Source organism: Moschus berezovskii, chromosome 1 (genome assembly GCF_049115385.1).
Source record: "Moschus berezovskii isolate FMDL1 chromosome 1, NW_MosBer_1.0, whole genome shotgun sequence".
In the NCBI taxonomy this organism is placed as follows: domain Eukaryota; kingdom Metazoa; phylum Chordata; class Mammalia; order Artiodactyla; family Moschidae; genus Moschus; species Moschus berezovskii.
This window is the reverse complement of record NC_142460.1, coordinates 131,855,083-131,873,920: the sequence shown is the minus strand read 5'-3', so window position 1 is coordinate 131,873,920 and position 18,838 is coordinate 131,855,083. Positions and strand designations below refer to the sequence as shown.

Genomic DNA, 18,838 nt, shown 5'->3' with positions numbered 1-18,838 from the left:
ATATGACATTGTGAAATTTTATCTTTCACATGAAAGATAAAAGTATTTTATATAGCTGTTATAAACATAGCAAAGAAAGAGTAAGGCTGTACATAGTGCTTTGTATTATTTGCATGCATAAATGAGCTGCTTGTAGCCTTTGTGCAAAAAGTAGGAGGTGACAATTTTATTCCCTTGTAAGCACAGAGAGGAGATCTGTTTATAATTCAGCTGTAAAGTTCTTAGTGAAGATGCCTAAGCTGTAACTCTGCTGGTTATCCATTAGAAGAAGAAATGTTTTCCTGAGTACCTGGGCTTAAAACATCTGAATGTTTAATGAGCTGGAATAAGAAATATATAACCAATAGAAAGATAAATTTATTTGAAACTGTAGTTTATCTGATTCATAATTTAGAATGATTTGTATTTTAGCTTGCCTCATATTTGTCTTGCCAGTGTGGCTTGAAATCAAGGTTTGGGGAACCACAAAGCCCCCATAGCTGAACTAATATGATTGCATAAATGTGAGGATTAAATAAGGAAAGTAAAGTAAGAAAACAATTCTGAATACAAAAGAAGGCTAAGAACAATATTTGAATGAAAAACTAACATAGTTGCTACCGAGTCCAGTTTCTAGTGGTATAAATTAACTTTTAAGATGATGAAATCATCTCCCTTATTATTAATCAAATACTTTACAGTTATACAGTGCAAATGACAAATAGATATAAGGGATTAGATCTAATAGAGTGCCTGAAGAGCTATGGACAGAGGTTTGTAACATTTTACAGGAGGTAGTGATCAAGACCATCCCCAAGAAAAAGAAATGCAAAAAGACAAAATGGTTGTCTGAGGAGGCCTTACAAATAGCCAAGAAAAGAAGAGAAGCGAAAAGCAAAGGAGAAAAGGAAAGATATGCCCATTGGAATGCAGAGTTCCCAAGAATAGCAAGGAGAGACAAGAAAGTCTTCCTCAGTGATCAGTGCAAAGAAATAGAGGAAAACAATAGAATGGGAGGCTAGAGATCTCTTCAAGAAAATCAGAGATACCAAGGGAACATTTCATGCAAAGATGGGTACAGTAAAGGACAGAAATGGTATGGACCTAACAGAAGCAGAAGATATTAAGAAGAAGTGGCAAGAATACACAGAATAACTATACAAAAAAGATCTTCATGACCCATATAATTCCGATGGTGTGATCACTCATCTAGAGCCAGACATCCTGGAGTGTGAAGTCAAGTGGGCCTTAGGAAGCATCACTACGAACAAAGCTAGTGGAGGTGATGGAATTCCAATTGAACTATTTCAAATCCTAAAAGATGATGCTGTGAAAGTGCTGCACTCAATATGTCAGCAAATTTGGAAAATTCAGCAGTGGCCACAGGACTGGAAAAGGTCAGTCTTCATTCCAATCCCAAAGAAAGGCAATGCCAAAGAATGCCGCACAATTGAACTCATCTCACCTGCTAGCAAATAATGCTCAAAATTCTCAAAGCCAGGCTTCAACACTACATGAACCAAGAACTTCCAGATGTTCAAGCTGGATTTAGAAAAGGCAGAGGAACCAGAGATCAAATTGCCAACATCCCTTGGATAGTTGAAAAAGCAAGCAAGTTCCAGAAAAACATCTATTTCTGCTTCATCGACTACACCAAAACTTTTGACTGTGTGGATCACAACAAACTGGAAAATATAGAGATGGGAATACCAGACCACCTTACTTGCCTCCTGCAAAACCTGTATGCAGGTCAAGAAGCAACAGTTAAAACCAGACATGGAACAACAGATTGGTTGCATATGGGGAAGGAGTAAGCCAAGGTTGTATATTGTCACCCTGCTCATTTAACTTATATGCAGAATGTATCATGCGAAATTCTGGGCTGGATGAAGCATACGCTGGAATCAAGAAATATCAATAATCTCCAATACTCAAGTAACTCTGATACTTGGACTTCCCTGGTGGCTCAGATGGTAAAGTGTCTGTCTATAATGCAGGAGACCCAGGTTCAATCCCTGAGTTGGGAAATCCTCCAGAGAAGGAAATGGCAAGCCACTCTAGTACTCTTGCCTAGAAAATCCCATGGACAGAGGAGCCTGGTAGTCTACAGTCCATGGGGTCGCAAAGAGTCGAACACGACTGAGCGACTTCACTTTCTTTCCGATACTCAGATGACACCGCTCTAATGGCAGAAAGTGAAGAAGAACTAAAGAGCCTCTTGATGAAAGTGAAAGAGGAGAGTGAAAAAGTTGGCTTTAAAGGTCTACATTCCGAAAACTAAGATCATGGCTTCCAGTCCCATTACTTCATGGCAAATAGACGGGGAAATAATGGAAACAGTGAGAGACTTTGTTTTTCTGGGCTCCAAAATCACTGCAGTCGTGAAATTTAGACACTTGCTCCTTGGAAGAAAAGTTATGACCAACCTAGACAGCATATTAAAAAACAGAGACATTACTTTGCCAGCAAAAGCCTGTCTAGTCAAAGCTGTGGTTTTTCCAGTAGTCATGTATGGATGTGAGAACTGGACTATAAGGAAAGCTGAGCATCAGAGAATTGATGCTTTTGAACTGTGGTGTTGGAGAAGACTTTTGAAGTCCGTTGGACTGCAAGGAGATCCAACCAGTCAATCCTAAAGGAAATCAACCCTGAATTCAATTCATTGGAAGGACTGTTGCTGAAACTGAAACTCCAATACTTTGGCCACTTGATATGAAGGACTAACTCATTGGAACAGACCCTGCTCACGGGAAAGACTGAAGGCGGGAGGAGAAGGGGACGACAGAGGATGAAATGGTTGGATGACATCACCAACTCGATGGACATTAGTTTGAGTGAGCTCCAGGAACTGGTGATGGACAGGGAAGCCTGGCATGCTGCAGTCCATGGGATTGCAGAGTCAGACATGACTGAGCGAATGAACTGAATTGAAGATGATGAACCTAGGTGTCGGCTAAAATCTGTGTGTAGCATTTATCCAATAGAATGCTCTGGACGATTTAAATGTTCTAAATCCACCCTGTCCAGTATGGTTAGCCACATATGACTATCAAACCTTTGAAATGTGCCTAGTGCCACTGAGGAACTGAATTTTCAATTCTAATTATTTAAAATTAATTTTAAATAGCCACATGTAGTTTTTGGCTACCTTAATGAAGGGTATGATAATATTCAAAGAGAGAGCAAAGCTTTTTAAAAATAACCAACACTGAGTAAAGGACACTAATAACCTACAGGTGAACCTATCATCTTATTATTTTTTTTATTTAGTAATAATCTCTTTCAACATTTTCCCAAGAGAAACTGCAGTACTCATCTACCTATTAAATAGAAAGTAAATGGTGATTTTACTATATCAGATTTAGACCAAACCATTTCATAAAACTTTGAGTTTCATGGTGTTTTATACAGTAAATACTGCTAGGTAGTATTTACTTACCTCACCCATCTAAAATCAAGTGGTATATATAATATTATATTCAATCACATTATATTGTATCAACTATTTTAGAAAGCTAACACCAGTGAGTTTTTTTTTCTTGTTCAAGCTATGAAAACTCTTTGCTAACCGAGTGCTGAGCATTGCCCTAGGGCAGTTGAAGGGCAGTAGTAATTTTTAAATATAGGAATTTCATATGGTTATAGTAGGTTTTCCAAGGAACATTCAGCTTCTTTTTAACCAAAACTCTTCTTTTCCTCTGAATGAGTTATACTGGTGAGATATGGCTCTCCTGTTTTCCCCTAGGGTGTGATACATTTGATATGTTTATGTCTCACTATGAAAGACTTATGTAAAAGCAAAACTAAATACATTAATTAAAAGAAAACAAACAAACAACAGTAACAACAAAAGACCTCTATCCCAACTTGACTTTTCTAAGTCAGTGTCCTATAATTACATATGAAGGTAGGAATAAAAATTAGAAATTGACTGTAGAAGATGGACAAATCAGCTGCCTAGTTTGAAAACAGCACAGCTAAGTAGAGTAGGCTTTTTGAGCATACTAGCTGTTATATTTGAACTTTTTAATAATAGTTTACACAAAGCTTTTTTTTTCTCTTTTTGTGAAGTTATAAATTTTAAAATGAGTATTTTGATTAAGTAGTGAGCCATATGCTGATACTTTTAAGCATAGTGGATGAAAATTTATATTTCAGATATATACTTGATAACCTTTTTCTTTATTTTTCACCCATTTCTTGGCATTTTTCATCTTTATCAGCCCTATTATGAGGGAAAATAGAGATTCCTACAAAAGTAGGAAAAGCATCAGCTGTGCCATTTCTTTGTACTATTAGCTTTTTCTTCAGTTCATGATTTCTTTATTGGGATGTTTTTAAGCCAGTTGTCCATTTGGGGTCTGTTTTGGTTAAAACTAGATCATTTAATCTGTAAGTTTATTTCATTAGGCAGTTTATAATTCAAGATATAACGTATGACCGTCTGACAGATTGAGAGATGGTGCCAGAGTCAATGTAAAATCTGTTTTTCCTTTCAGTTAAAAGAAACAGAATGAGGAATTTTATTGGTGTACAAATACACTTTGGAGATTACTGTTCTAATTTATTATAAAATTTAAACACAGTTTTCTCTAGTTTTTTGACATAACTTACACAGGGAGAAAATTATAACTGAATGATGGTATAATTTTATATATACCTTTTACCAAGAAACTCAAAATTTATGTTCAACATTTGAAACTTCCAAGTAATGAAAGTTTTTAATTTATATACGTATCTAAAAATTTATTTTTATTATTCCATCTATTATGTTTAACATTCTTTTTCCTATCAAAGACTAAATATTTTTAAACCTATATGCATGATCCTTTCTGAAGTCTGTATTTCTTATTCCATATTAGTTCTTAGGAGGTATCCATTAAATTTTTTGACCAATATTTCTTCTAAGCTTTTGAAATGTTATTAACATAGATAGTTTTGATTTTTAATTGGTTTCAGGCAAGATTAAATGATTTTTTAAAAATATGAAATCGTTGAGCAAAAGAAAGATGATATAATCTTAATCATAATTATGTGTTAATTTTGGTGTGAATTTGCATTTTCTTTGAAAAAAGTTTGTCTTAGTCCATAGCAATTACTTTCTCTTTAACAAATACTAGAGTAGTCTTATTTAAAAGAGATATGTGGTCTCCTTGTTTGTCTTCTAGCCTCATGTCAGACTCTACAATGAATAATAAGCAGATAACTTTAAATATGTATATTGAGCTTTTTTTGATTTAATGGTTTTGTAATTTGGTTAGCTCTGAACTATGTGATTATGTAGTGCATTACTTTTTCAGAGATTGTTGTATAATAAATATCATACCAAAATTAATTGAATTTTTTTCTAGGCAATGAGTTCTCTTGTGCCTTTTGGCAGTTTTGGTGGTATGGTTCGTATCATAAGACACAAGCCATTTTAGCAATATTTTCTGACAATATTTTATTTTTCATTAACTCAAGCATACTGAATCGGCATGCCATCTCACTTTCATAACAGCTTTTAGCATTTGTTACTGAAAATGTTTCATGTGTGAAATTTGTCTTAGAATGTTTAGGCCTGGGTTTTGTGGAATACATCACATCAACATAAAAAAAATCAGTTTTCCAAAAGAAAAAGTACATTTTGGTTGATGATGATTCATTTTATTTACAAAAGGGATCCCCGTAGTTGTGTTTAAAAGTTGGAGAATTCTACTTGCTTATGCTGACTTTTCAAAAAGTAAAAAAGCACCAAATTGAGGATAGACAAGCACATCTGGAAAAGCTCAGACTGACTGCTTTCTCTAGGACTCTGTTGTCAGTTCAGTCATGCTTTCCTTCCCAATGTCCAAGTACTCTGCAGCCAGCTTTTTTCTTCCACCCCTGGTTTTCTCTGAGCCTTTGGTCCTCTTTTTCTGTGCTGCTAATTTCTAACACACTTAAAGGCAATCTGGGGAGTAGCAGAGAATAGCATCATCACCTTGGAGCACTTTCTGTGCATGCATCTATATGCTCATGAAAAAGTTTTTTGAATTCTCTTGTGCTAGACTTTAGCCATTTCTTACCTTAAACTTTGCCTTATAACATTTGTTCTTCCTGATCAGAGTTTTTAGTGGGACAAGCAATGAAGGAAAAAAAAACAGCTGTAGCACAGAGTTATCAGTCAGGTAATCAGGAAGTTCAGCATGCTTTGGGCACACAGATAGAAAAAAGCCCATAGCCCAGACCTTTGTGTTGGTGGAGTGGAGGTCAGTTAGAGAAGACTTCTTGAGCCTTAAGGATTAATAGGAATTAGCCAGGATAAGCTGGGAAGGGAGAAGAGAGATCAACACAGAGGAAACAGCATGTGTAAAGACCAGGAGGCTAGGGAACCCAAAGATGTTTGGGGTTATTTGGCCCTAGGTGTGATTTGGAGAATAGGTATAGGTAAGGATGATGAGGTACCAGGGGGGACTTCTTTTGGCCCTGATAAGGACTGTGGACTTTAACAAAAGAGCAGGAGAAGCAATTGATGAATTTTTGTCAAAATAGTAGGATAATCAGATTCTTATTTTTTGAAAAAGCATTGTCCCTGCAGGGAAGAGAGGTATTAGAAGGGGCCAGAGTGGAGGCAGAGAGGCTTCTGAGAAGTATGAGAGATAGCTTCTTCTCAAGTAATAGCTGTGGTGATAAAGAGGAATAATCTCTTCTGAGAGAGTTAAATAAGTAAATGGATAGCACTTGGCGATTCATTGGGTTGTTGGATCAGTAGAGAAGGGGAAAAAAAGTTTTATGCTTATTTTTCTGGCCTGAGGAGTTAGGTTGATGAAAATGCCACTGAGCTAAGGAACAGAGCATTGAGGCAGTGTCAGTATGAGGGCAGGAGTCTTCAGAAAGATCATTTCAGTTCTGGGTGTTTTGCACTTGAGGCATCTGTGGGCTGTTCAGGTTGATTTATCTAGTAAGCAGTTGGATATATGAGCTTGAACTGAGCTACAGATAATTAGTTCATTCATTCAGCAAATATTTATTGAGCCCTCCTATGTACCAGGAGTTGTTTCTAAATACTTAGTTGTTTCTAAGTACTGGGAATATGGTGATAAGCAAGACAGAGAAGATAGCCCTGCCTTCACAGAGGGTATTTTCACAGTGGGAGGACAGACAATAAAGAACAAAATAATTCAGATAGTCAAAGTGCTTCTGAGTGCTTTGAAGGAGATGAAATGGGCAACTGATACAGGAACAGGTTCAGGTGGAGAAGAGATTAGACAGGTAACCTTTCTAAGGAGGTGATACTTGAATGATGAGAAGAAACTATACTGAGTCAGGAGAGAACATTCTAGGCAGAGAGAAGAGCAGCTGTACAAAGTTCCTGAAGGCCTGCAAAGCCCACTGGAATCTCAGCTCTAATTTGTAACCCCCCTTTTTGTCAAGGCATTGGGCCACCCCCATAGCAAGTATAGACACATCTTTTAATGGCTGACAGTGAATTGAGAAGAGACAAAATATACCCAAAACATGTGATCTTTTTTTCCCTTACTTTCCTTAAGCTAGCTCTTTAGTCTCTCTTGAATTAACTCTTAAACAGCGTTGATTCTCAATGTAACACTTAAACAAACAATTCACAATATTTCCAGAATTGTGTTGAATCTCTGAAATGGAGATTAATTCTGTTGCTGTCGTTAGCATCCTAAGTGTGAAAGTTGCTCAGTCGTGTCCGACTCTTTGCGACCCCGTGGACTATTCAGTCCATGGAATTCTCCAGGCCAGAATACTGAAGTGGGTTGCCATTCCCTTCTCCAGGGGATCTTCCCAACCCGGGGATCAAACCGGGGTCTCCTGCATTGCAGGTAGATCCTTTTCAAGCTAAGCCTCCAGGGAAGCCCAAGAATACGGGAGTATTCTGCATGGCAGGTGGATTCTTTATCAGCTGAGTTATCAGGGAAAGATGTATCATATTTCCTAAATGTGTCTTTGTTGTTCTGTCCTATGGTTAGAAGTAAAGTGATGTGACAGTTGCTCAGTTGCGTCCAACTCTTTGCAGTACCATGGACTGTAGCCCACCAGGCTCTTCTGTCCATAGGATTCTCCAGGAGAATACTGGAGTGGGTTGCATTCCATTCTCCAGGGGATCTTTCTGACCCAGGGATTGAACCTTGGTCTCCGGCATTGCAGGCGGATTCTTTGTCACTGAGCCACAGGGGAAGCCCCCAATGGTTAGTGCAGATTCTAAAGAGGAATTTGATTTTTCTATTTCCTATTGTATTTGAATGTGTTAGTCACTCAGTTGTGTCCAACTCTTTGCAACCCCATGGACTGTAGCCTCAGTCCGTGGAATTCTCCAGGCAAGACTACTAGAGTGGGTTGCCATTAGCGATAAAAACTCAATAGAAGGCAGATATGTAAACAGACCTTTGATAATTCTTTACTGAGTCCCAGAAGGGTACAAAGCAAAAGAATCTCCAGAAGGGCTGAAATACCAGCACTGCTTAACAGTGCCTTACATGTAGGAATCAAAAGACTCCTCCTGCTTGAGCGGGGAAGTCCTGGAACCAGAAACTCCTTCTAATAGTAGACGATGCTTTGGCTGACACTAGAATGTGTGCTTCACTTTTTGATTCCTGGTGATCATTCCAGTGATAAAACCTAAAATCAATAGAAGATTTTTCTAGAGCAGTGTTTGTTTGCCTCGATGCTGCTACTTTTATGTTGGGCTGGATAACTTGTTGTGGGGAGCTGTCCTTCATTCTTGTGCTTTGTAGGATGTTTAACAGAATCCCTGACCCTGTCACTGGGCGCCAGTCATATACCCTCCTCAGTTGTGACAAACAAAAATGAGTGTAATTATTAAAAAGTGTCCCCCTGGGGTAAAAATCACTCTTGGCTAAGAAACCACTGTTCCAGAGGAATTCTTAACTGTTCTTGGAGAGGAGCACACCTCATGCTTCAAGGGTATGCCCTATTGAACAATCAATGATAGGCAACAATTCCAAGACCTGTTAGTGGAATGAATCAACCTCTGTCGCTTGGCACCAGCTCTGATGAAAAGGCTTCCCTGGTGGCTCAGACTATAAAGAGTCTGCCCGCAATGCGGAAGACCCAAGTTTGATCCCTGTTTGGGAGGATCCCCTGGAGAAGGCAATGGCAACCCACTCCGGTACTTTTGCCTGGGAAATCCCATGGATGGAGGAGCCTGGTAGGCTACAGTCCATGGGGTTGCAGAGTTGGACACGACTGAGCAACTAACCCTAACGCTGATGGAAAGGAGGGCTAGCTACTCCAGAGTCAGCCTCTATTAGCCATGTGGTCCTTCTGGAGACTACACTGTTATCTTACACTCAAGTTTTATTTATTTTTCTGGTGGGATATACAGAGGTAAGAAGGAAAAATTTGAAGACTAGTCTATGCTAAAGCTGTGCCAACCCAGAACATACCACTCAGTATTTAAACAGCAACCAAATTATGTTTTGAGCAAGTTGAATGATATGTATGTGTATACTTATCTGTTCTTGCATGTATATTCATGTGGATATATACACTTGTATGTATGCATGTGTTTATAGTGTTACAGTTTCCTAACCATTTATATGCTGGCTGTTTAGGATTGTGTGTATGCTTCAAATTTTTCTTTAACAAATCACTTGCATTGTATAGTCCTTACATTATCTTTGCCTGGTTGATCACTGCATGAGATCCCACAGCAAAAGTCAAGAAAAGAAAGAAATTGAGCTGTTTGGGGAAGGTGGATTTGCTTCTTTCGTGTTGTATTTATAGTTAATAACATACTTCCTAATGTCCTGTAGCATACAGATGTCAGCCCTTTTCAGGCAATGGACCGAATGATGTTAAATATGCGAAACAGTATGCAGGAAATACAAAGAAACTTTGTAAGTACTAAAAGATGGATGAGAACGTTGTTTTCCATTATTAGTACCCTATATATGTTATAGTGGCTTTCAACCATTTTCTGACCATAGTCCCCAGAAACTAAAAAATACATCTTACATCATGACCCTGCCTGTGTACTGTATATATTGTACACCTGAAATGAAAGTTTCATGAGAAAAGGATCATGCTGCTTACAGTGTCCACTGATATTTTCTATTTTATTTCATATTTTAAAAATCCTGGCCACAACCTATCAAAATGATCTCATAACCTACAAGTTTGATAAATAGCATTACTTAAATTTTCAAAATAAAAAATTGAACCTCAAAAATATTTATTCTGTTGAAGGTCACTATTGTAAATGAACATTTTCTATGAATTTAGATTTTTTATTATGTATAACTTGTCTACTTAAAAAAATTATAGCATCTAAGTTATGAAGTTTTAGTGTTTAAAAATAACTCAGAAATTTTAAGAATGATATTTAGAAACTGGATTAGAGTCATATAGTCTGAATACTTATAAACTAGTACTAATATTCTTACTTTTCTACTTATAACATTAATCATAATCAAAATAATAACTTGATTCAATATGAAGACCATATTATTTTGGTCATCCAGTTTGAAATCTAAGGATCATCTCAAAATCTCCAGATCTTGGACATTAGAAGTGTAGCTTTGGTACCCACAGAAGATATAAAACTTCTTGGCATATGGTTAGTTGGCTCAACATTGGCAAAATTGCTCACAAAAGTTAACCATTGACTATAAAAGTATCACATGCTTCAGGGCATAACATCTATAAACTTAAGCCTTGAAGTTTTTGACCTCAAAGATTTGAGGAATTCTAAGTGAATCACTTGTTATTCATTATTCCTTACAAGAGGAGTGTGAATTGGTACCTAAAATGGAAGGAGGTTAGGGCCTTCATGGGGGTACCATTTGGATACATCATACTGATCATATACAGTATCTTTATTAGAACTTACAGCTAGTGTTGTTGCTTATTTGAATCTTCTGACATTAGTTCTTCATGTTTGACTGAACTCACTGGATATACAATTTATATTTATCTCCAGGGTCACCTTTCAATGGATCCAAATGGACATTCATTTAGTTCATCCTCTGTGATGACTTATTCCAAAGTAGGAGATGAACCGCCAAAGGTTTTCCAGGCCTCAACACAAACCCGTAGGGCTCCAGGAGGAGTAAGTACTTTCTTGGAACTTTGTAGTTATGGAATGATGGATCACCCATATCAAATTTTAGCTATTAAAATTTTACCTGTTACTGGTGCGGAAAAGAGAAGAGGGAAGAAAACACAAAGGAGTGTGAAAAGCAATAAAGTTGACTGTAGTTTTTTCTCTTAAGGCATTCTTTGCAGTGGGGGAGACAGTGCAGGATCCATTCTGGACCTCTGCAATGAAGAGGTTTTCCAGTGCATATAAAAGTAACGTTTATTCTATTCTGTTGTTATTAAGTTTGCAATAACATTATGTCTAAAAAAGCAAGGTACTCATCATAATATAAAGGCTACCCACTCCAGTATTCTGGCCTGGAGAATTCTGTGGACTGTATAGTCCATGGGGTCGCAAAGAGTCGGACACAACTGAGCAACTTTCCCTCACTTGTCTCCCCCACCTACCTGCATTTGTGCCCCCAGGTGCCTTTTTTATCTTTAATGTCTATTGATGTTTATTATACCTTTACACATTGACAAGGGAAGTAGACACTAAAGTCTTTGTTTCATGAAATAAATGTCTACAGTTAGTTTATATTCAAAGTAAATGAATTTTTTAACTCATAAAATATTTCAAGTGTACAGACAGGACATAGAGAATAATATAAATACCCCATATTTCTTTAATCCAGTTTAGTGAAGTCATAATGCTTTTCTCTATTTAAGTTGTCTTTTGTTTTCTTTTTAAGCAAAAATGCAGTTAAAATTTCCAATATGCTCCTCCCTCCTTGGTCCCTTTTCCCTTTCTCCCTCCCCAAAGAGAACCATTTTCTTATACAGGCATACCTCATTTTACTGGTCTTCACTTTATTGCCCTTCACAGATAAGTTGCATTTTTTGCAAACTGAAGGTTTGTGGCAATCCTATACTGTAAGGTCATAGTTAGCAATTTTTAGCCATAAAGTGTTTTTATATTATGGTGTGTACATTGCTTTTTTAGACATAATGCAAACTTAATAACAACAGAATAGAATAAACATTACTTTTATATGCACTGGAAAACCAGAAATTCATGTGACACGTTTTATTGCACTATTTCCTTCATTGCAGAGGTCCAGAATGGATCCTGCACTATCTCTGAGGTATGCCTGTACCTGGAACTTATCACTTTTATGCATGCTTTTACAATTTCATTACTATGTATGCTCCATATACAATATAGTGAATCATTTTACAGGTTTCTAAACTTTGTATTGGAGAAGGAAATGGCAGCCCGCTCCAGTGTTCTTGCCTGGAGAATCCCAGGGACGGGGGAGCCTGGTGGGCTGCCGTTTATGGGGTCACACAGAGTCGGACATGACTGAAGCGACTTAGCAGCAGCAAACTTTGTATAAATGGTTTCCTAGCACACATGACTTTGCTCTGCAACTAGACTTTGAACAGTAATTGCTTCTAAGATTTGTTCAATTTGATATGTGTAGCTCTGGTTTCTTTATTTTAACTTCTATATAATGTCCAAAATATGAATATACCACAGTTTTAAAATCTACTTTTCTAATAATAGATATGAAGGTGTTTATCATTTTTCACTTATTCATCTTCATAGCTGTCTCCTTGTGCAAAAAGGATTGGGAATACTATTGTTGGATTGGAGGAGGTATATGTCTTCATCTTTACCTAGAAATTACCAACTTACTATCATGTAGGGATTGAAACAGTTGACTCCTACAGATTTTGGTTTGAGAGTTGCCACTTCTCCATTTATTCATTAGTACTTATAGTAAAGAAAATTAGGGGTTGCCTGTATAATGGGTGACTTAAATAAAAACAATATTTAAGTCATTTCATGACTGCTGAATAATTAGTTGCCCTTACATGTATTCTTTTTTTTAAATAATTATACTGGTTCTGCTTGTCCTAGACATTTTAATTTTAAGGAGGTCAGAAAACATCAGAGAATTACCATAATTTTACTACAAGTTGGTAGTGGAACTAAGTACCCATTATTTTTAAAGCAGTAGATTTGTGTTCTTATAGGTAAGTAGGTTCTGAGGAGTTTATATGCTATATTTATATAAATAATAACTAATTTTTATTTTCTTCATTTTCACAGATAAAGGAAACCAGGAAAGCATTAAGAGATTCTGACAGTGGAGTAGAAAAAATGGCTGTTGGTCATCACCTCCATGACCGAGCTCATGTCATTAAAAAGTCAAAGAACAACAAGACTGGAGATGAAGAGGTCAATCAAGAGTTCATCAATATGAATGAATGTAAGTTATCAGAAAAAATGGCATTCTTCATCTCAAAGTTAAAATAGTAGCTATACCAGTAGAACTTGGTGAGAATTTTTTTAATAGAAAACATTTCATGTGATGTTCTTTCAGGCAGTTTATAAATTGTTTATGTAGGCAATACATTATCAACATAGTAATAAAATTGTGGTTTCATTGTTTCATAGTAGATCTGTTTTTTCATAGTGATTTTTTAATGTTATCATATATTTTTTGTTTTATACTTGGAAAATGGAATCTCTTGTTTTTTAGTAAAGCTGTCATTAGTAAAAATGAGTTTTTATATATTTGTGGTTATCAAAGAAGTATATTTGAAAAGCATAAAAAAGTACCAAGAAAGAAAATAAAATCATCCATAATTCCAACCCCAAAATACTAGTATTAATGTTAGTATATATATTCCTAATAGTTTTATGTATATATAAACATATAAACACACATACTTTTCCTTTTCAAAATTAGTATTTTACCATTTATATAGTTTATATTGTGCTTATTTTAATTCCCAACTATAATTGTGAACAGCCACCTATGATGTTACTTTTTCAAAAACATTCTAAATAGTTACCTCAGAGTGACAATATATATGGATCAAGCTCATCTTTTCCACTTCCTATATTTTCTACTTATTCTTTAATGCATTCAATTCTTTCTAGTGTCCTAACTCTTCTCATTATAGTTTTTAAGTTATATTCATTTCCTGTATTTAGAAAGTATTTTAAATAAAGGTATTTTATCATAGTAAAGAGTTTTAATTATCATTTCATTTTAGAAAAAGAATTTCTCTTAAGGTTGGAATTGGAGAAAATTATTCTTATGCAATGAGATGAAAGCCACAACATCTAAACCTTTCTTTAATTTTAACCTTTGCAATTTGGTCATATTTAAATATATAAAGAATACTTCACAATAATTAACATATTGAAGAAAATTTTGGCAAAGTAACATTGTTGTACAGGCAGTCTGAAAGAAAAAGTATTGTCATTTATCATTATTATAGAATTTAGATTACCTACTTCATAGCAACATAAATTAGCAGATGAGTAACCCTATCTTAGGAAACTGAAATAGAAACTTGTGAGGCCAAATTATGTAATGAAATTGTGAGATTAATAGGAAGTACTTGCCCCAGGAGGAGTGTCTCCCAAGTACAGAGGAAAAATGGGATCACTGTGAGATAGACCCAGGAAGAAAGAAAGACTGTAAGTCAGTGTCACTGGGTCATGGGGTCCAGGGATAGAATAACATGATATCCAGGCAGGTGTATGAAAAAACAGCTCATCAATAACCAAATTACCAGCAGGAATAGGAGAGGAACAAATAGAAAAGAAAATATCACTCTGAGTCAAAGACCTTTATATTTGAAGCAGTTTCCTATCTCTAAGGTTAGGCTGATGGAAACAGCAGGGGAGCAAAGCAGTTACTGACAGTTGACACTTACCCTTTCATTTTGATATTTAATGTAGGTGATGCTCATGCTTTTGATGATGAGTGGCAAAATGAGATTCTGAAGTACCAGTCAAGGGGACAGTGGCACAATCTAGATAACTCTAGGATGCGAAGTGTTGGTAATGAGAATTCAGGATCCCGAGAACTTAAAAGAAGGTAAAAGTTATTTCTAATTAAATTGTTTTTTAAAGACAGATTAGAAGGGAAGTTATGTAATTTTACCTCTGTTATCAGGAAGTTTTGATTGATGTCCAGGTGGTTTGTATATCAATGTTTTGTGAAAGATGTAATAATTTTAAATTACATCCAAGTTCAGTTCAGTTCAGTCACTCAGTCGTGTCCGGCTCTTTGCGACCCCATGAATCACAGCACGCCAGGCCTCCCTGTCCATCACCAACTCCCGGAGTTCACTCAAACTCATGTCCATTGAGTCGGTGATGCCATCCTGCCATCTCATCCTCTGTCGTCCCCTTCTCCTCCTGCCCGCAATCCCTCCCAGCATCAGAGTCTTTTCCAGTGAGTCAACTCGTCGCATGAGGTGGCCAAAGTGTTGGAGTTTCAGCTTTAGCATCAGTCCTTCCAATGAACACCCAGGATTGATCTCCTTTAGAATGGACTGGTTGGATCTCCTTGCAGTCCAAGGGACTCTCAACATCCGAGTATTCCAACACAAATTTAAATTTGTACCTGAAACCCAATAATATTTTAGGATTGTATGACTAGTAACTCACTAGCAAATTATGCTTTAGACAGTGGAACTAAAATCCCCCTAAGGAAAAGTGATATACTATAATGCAGTTATTCTTATGAAAAAGATTCTCATCTGGAGAGAGTAGGAGTTGTACATTTTGTACTAGGTAAAGATACTGGTGTTGTACTAGGTAAAGAGACTGGCTTTTAGAGATATGGTAAGGGGAGAGGGACTGTAGCTAAAAGGCCGAACAAAACTTCCCTAACAAGTCAAAATTGAGCATTTAATGGCAAACATATTTTTAGATACTTACGTATTAAATAGTATGTTACAATATCTGTATTAGATATTTTGGAAGAATTTTGCAAAACCTTTAGCCTCATTTGGAATTACCTTTTGGAATAAGTGTGAAATACAAATGTGCTAAAACCAACTTTAAAGATGAGACTTGGACACATTTAGTCTTTATTCTAGAGTTACAGTTTAATTTGGTTCTCTGGGGGAAAATTGAAAACACTACCTAATTCCTGTTGCCATTAGACTTGAGAGAGAGAGAGGCCTCACCAGGCCTCAAAACAGAAATCTGTTCTAGGCTATAAGAGAGTGGAGGATCGCTGCAGAAGGTGGAAGGCTGCCCAGAACCAGCGAGAAACAAGTGGGTACCAAGTAAACCAGAAGCCTTGTGCAGAATTTTGTGTGCTAGCATCTTTTATTTTAAAATACTTGTCTAGGAACTTAGAGCTCTAATGTTTTCCATAGAAAACTTGCTCCCCTATTAATTGTAAACCATAATTGTCTCACTTTGAAAAGTTCATTGATAAAAACCTAACAGTGCTATAATCAAACCTCAGTTTGACTGTGAGATTCAGGTCCCAGCTAGAGAAAAGAATGCTCCTTATAGATGGTTTATAAATCTGTAACCCTATCAGTGGAATTTTCTGCAAACCAGCACTATCCAGCTGAACTTTCTGGAATGATTTTTTGCAGTGATGAAAATGTTATGCATATGTACTGTCTAGTATGGTAGCCACTAGCCCCATGTGGCTGTTGAATCACACTTAAAATGTCAGTGATGCAGCCAAGGAACTGAATTTTGAAATTCTATGTTATTTTAATTAATTGAAATGTAAATGATGTGGCTAGTGGCTATGATGTTGGACAGCATGGTTCAAAGGTAAACAGTTAAATCTGTCTCAGGGAAGCAGCTGTTGCTCTCTTAAATGTTAAGTGAAATTGTCTGCCATATGTTTTTCAAAGCTATTACGGAACTCTTAAGATAAAACTCACCTTAAATTACAGTGGCCTTTATCAAGTTTGTGTGAATGTTTTAATGACCATTTAAAAATGATTTTAATGTTTATATGTATATTTCTTAGGGAGAAACATCATCAAAGTCCAGCCATTGAACATGGAAGAAGATCAAATGTTTTTGTGGACAAACTCAACATCAAAGGATCACCTGTGAAAATCAGCAAAAAATAAATAGCATTGCATTTGATTTCTTTAGTTTTGATTGTTTTAACGGAGAAAGTAATGGTGCTGGGTAATACACATAAGACCAATCTTTTGTTATTAAATCAGTACTGTTCTTAGCAACTTTCTTCTGAATGTTCTTGAAAGTGCTCGCTTTATATTGTCCCTACTTTAGGAATAAAACTTGAATATTCAACAGTGCAAGCTGTTAAACATTCTATAACACTCTTTAAAACATAACATGCTGATTTTGCTTTCATAATTATATTGGTTATGTTTTCCCCTGTATATTCAAGATTGAAGGTACAACTGTTCTATCATATAAAATTAGTTAAAATAAGTAAACTACTCAAAAATACTCTCAGTTTTTTAGCAACACTATAATAGAGTAATGTTAATAAAGGTTAAAATTATTTAGCTCAAATTTTATAATGTGTTTATGTAGCCAGCCAGCTTAAAAAAATTTTAAAAATAAAGCAAAAACTATACTAGTACTCTTTTATAAGAAATTAGTTGTTATTTTGATAAAGGGCATAAAGAATAAGCAAATAGTTCATTTTTGAAGAGATTTCAAATTGCTAATATACCTGAATTTTCTTCTTATCATTTCTTTATACAGTGTATTCTTTTTTTGTTCTGTATTACATTTTTAACACTCATCAGACTTTCCATTGACCTTTCTCTTTAAAATCTTAAGGTAGCATATTTCTGTTCTCCTTTCTCACAGACAGCTTAATTTATCTCCATGGTTAAGATTCTAAAGTTGGATTGTCCTTGGAGAAACTCTGCTCAGCCTCTTTGTGACATTTAGAAAAATGCATTTGGTGTTCTGCAAACCTAAATGATTGATTGTCTCAAAATTTCTTAGACAGGTGATGTGTGTGTTTGAGCAAGGTACTTAATAATTCAACTGTTCCCTTTTTAATTATACTATTTAAAAAGTCAGCTCTTGAATTTTTTGTTCTAGAATTATAGCATTGATCTGTTTATATAAATTTAAGCATAAAGCTTATGAAAATATAAAATCTTAACGCTTTAAGTTTTTGTTGTTTCAAAGGGAGAAAAAAAGAACAAAGTCAACTAACACTCTATAATCCTAATATCTTCCTTTTTAAACTTTGGAATTAAAATTGTGTAATTGTGCTATACTCTTCTAATTTTCTGTATCATATCCTGTTAATATTACTAGTCGTGTTTCATGCCTTTAGTCACTAAAATAAAATGCGTATGTGTCATCTCATTTTTCGAATGGAAAGTAACTGAGCACATATCAGTTCAGATGTTAAAATTTTCCTCTTATGAATAATGAGGATACTAATAACATACTATTACACATTGGGAACTTATCATAAGGTATTGGTTTTAAATAATACATTTGTTTAAATTCACTGGATAGATCAAAATCCAGTAGACACTGTAGTTATTCTCCTAAATTTTTACACTGATTGTTAACTCAAATCATTGTTTTCAAGTATGAAACACACTTGAATAAATATTGTGCTTACAATAGTATAACTTCCATGCATCATATAACAGAATTCATAGATACTTTTTTCACCCCAATTTGTTCACTGTGGCAATCATGTTAAAATTGAATTAAATATGTATTTCCTCTTCTGCCACAGTGCTTCCTAGGGGACTATTTATAAAATTTGTGACATCCAGAGATTAAATGTCAATTGTTTACGTTCACACACTACTGAAATTGACTTTTTCCAGAATTTATTTTTATCCTAACTCTGGAATCAAGATTGCTGGGAGAAATATCAATAACCTCAGATATGCAGATGACACTACCCTTATGGCAGAAAGTGAAGAGGAACTCAAAAGCCTCTTGATGAAAGTGAAAGAGCAGAGTGAAAAGGTTGGCTTGAAGCTCAACATTCAGAAAACAAAGATCATGGCATCTGGTCCCATCACT

General features: G+C 35.7%; 1 protein-coding gene across 3 annotated transcripts in view; it reads left to right on the top strand.

The window, feature by feature from the left end:
- The window catches only part of MLF1 (myeloid leukemia factor 1), a 35,696-nt gene extending 17,539 nt beyond the window's left edge, over positions 1 to 18,157 (top strand). Inside the window, exons 3-9 of one of the 3 annotated variants that reach the window (XR_008683830.2) lie at positions 5,331 to 5,372; positions 9,744 to 9,827; positions 10,910 to 11,038; positions 13,124 to 13,283; positions 14,771 to 14,909; positions 16,037 to 16,099; positions 16,821 to 16,942. Coding sequence is in view for 2 of the 3 variants with exons in the window: in XM_055410902.2 (XP_055266877.2) it covers positions 5,331 to 5,372; positions 9,744 to 9,827; positions 10,910 to 11,038; positions 13,124 to 13,283; positions 14,771 to 14,909; positions 16,821 to 16,926 (660 nt within the window). In the remaining variant the exon portion in view is untranslated. Of the gene's footprint in view, positions 1 to 5,330; positions 5,373 to 9,743; positions 9,828 to 10,909; positions 11,039 to 13,123; positions 13,284 to 14,770; positions 14,910 to 16,036; positions 16,100 to 16,820 lie in introns of all 3 variants that reach the window. The other 2 variants (XM_055410902.2, XM_055410912.2) reach the window with 2 other exon arrangements.
- Positions 18,158 to 18,838: the final 681 nt, after the last annotated feature.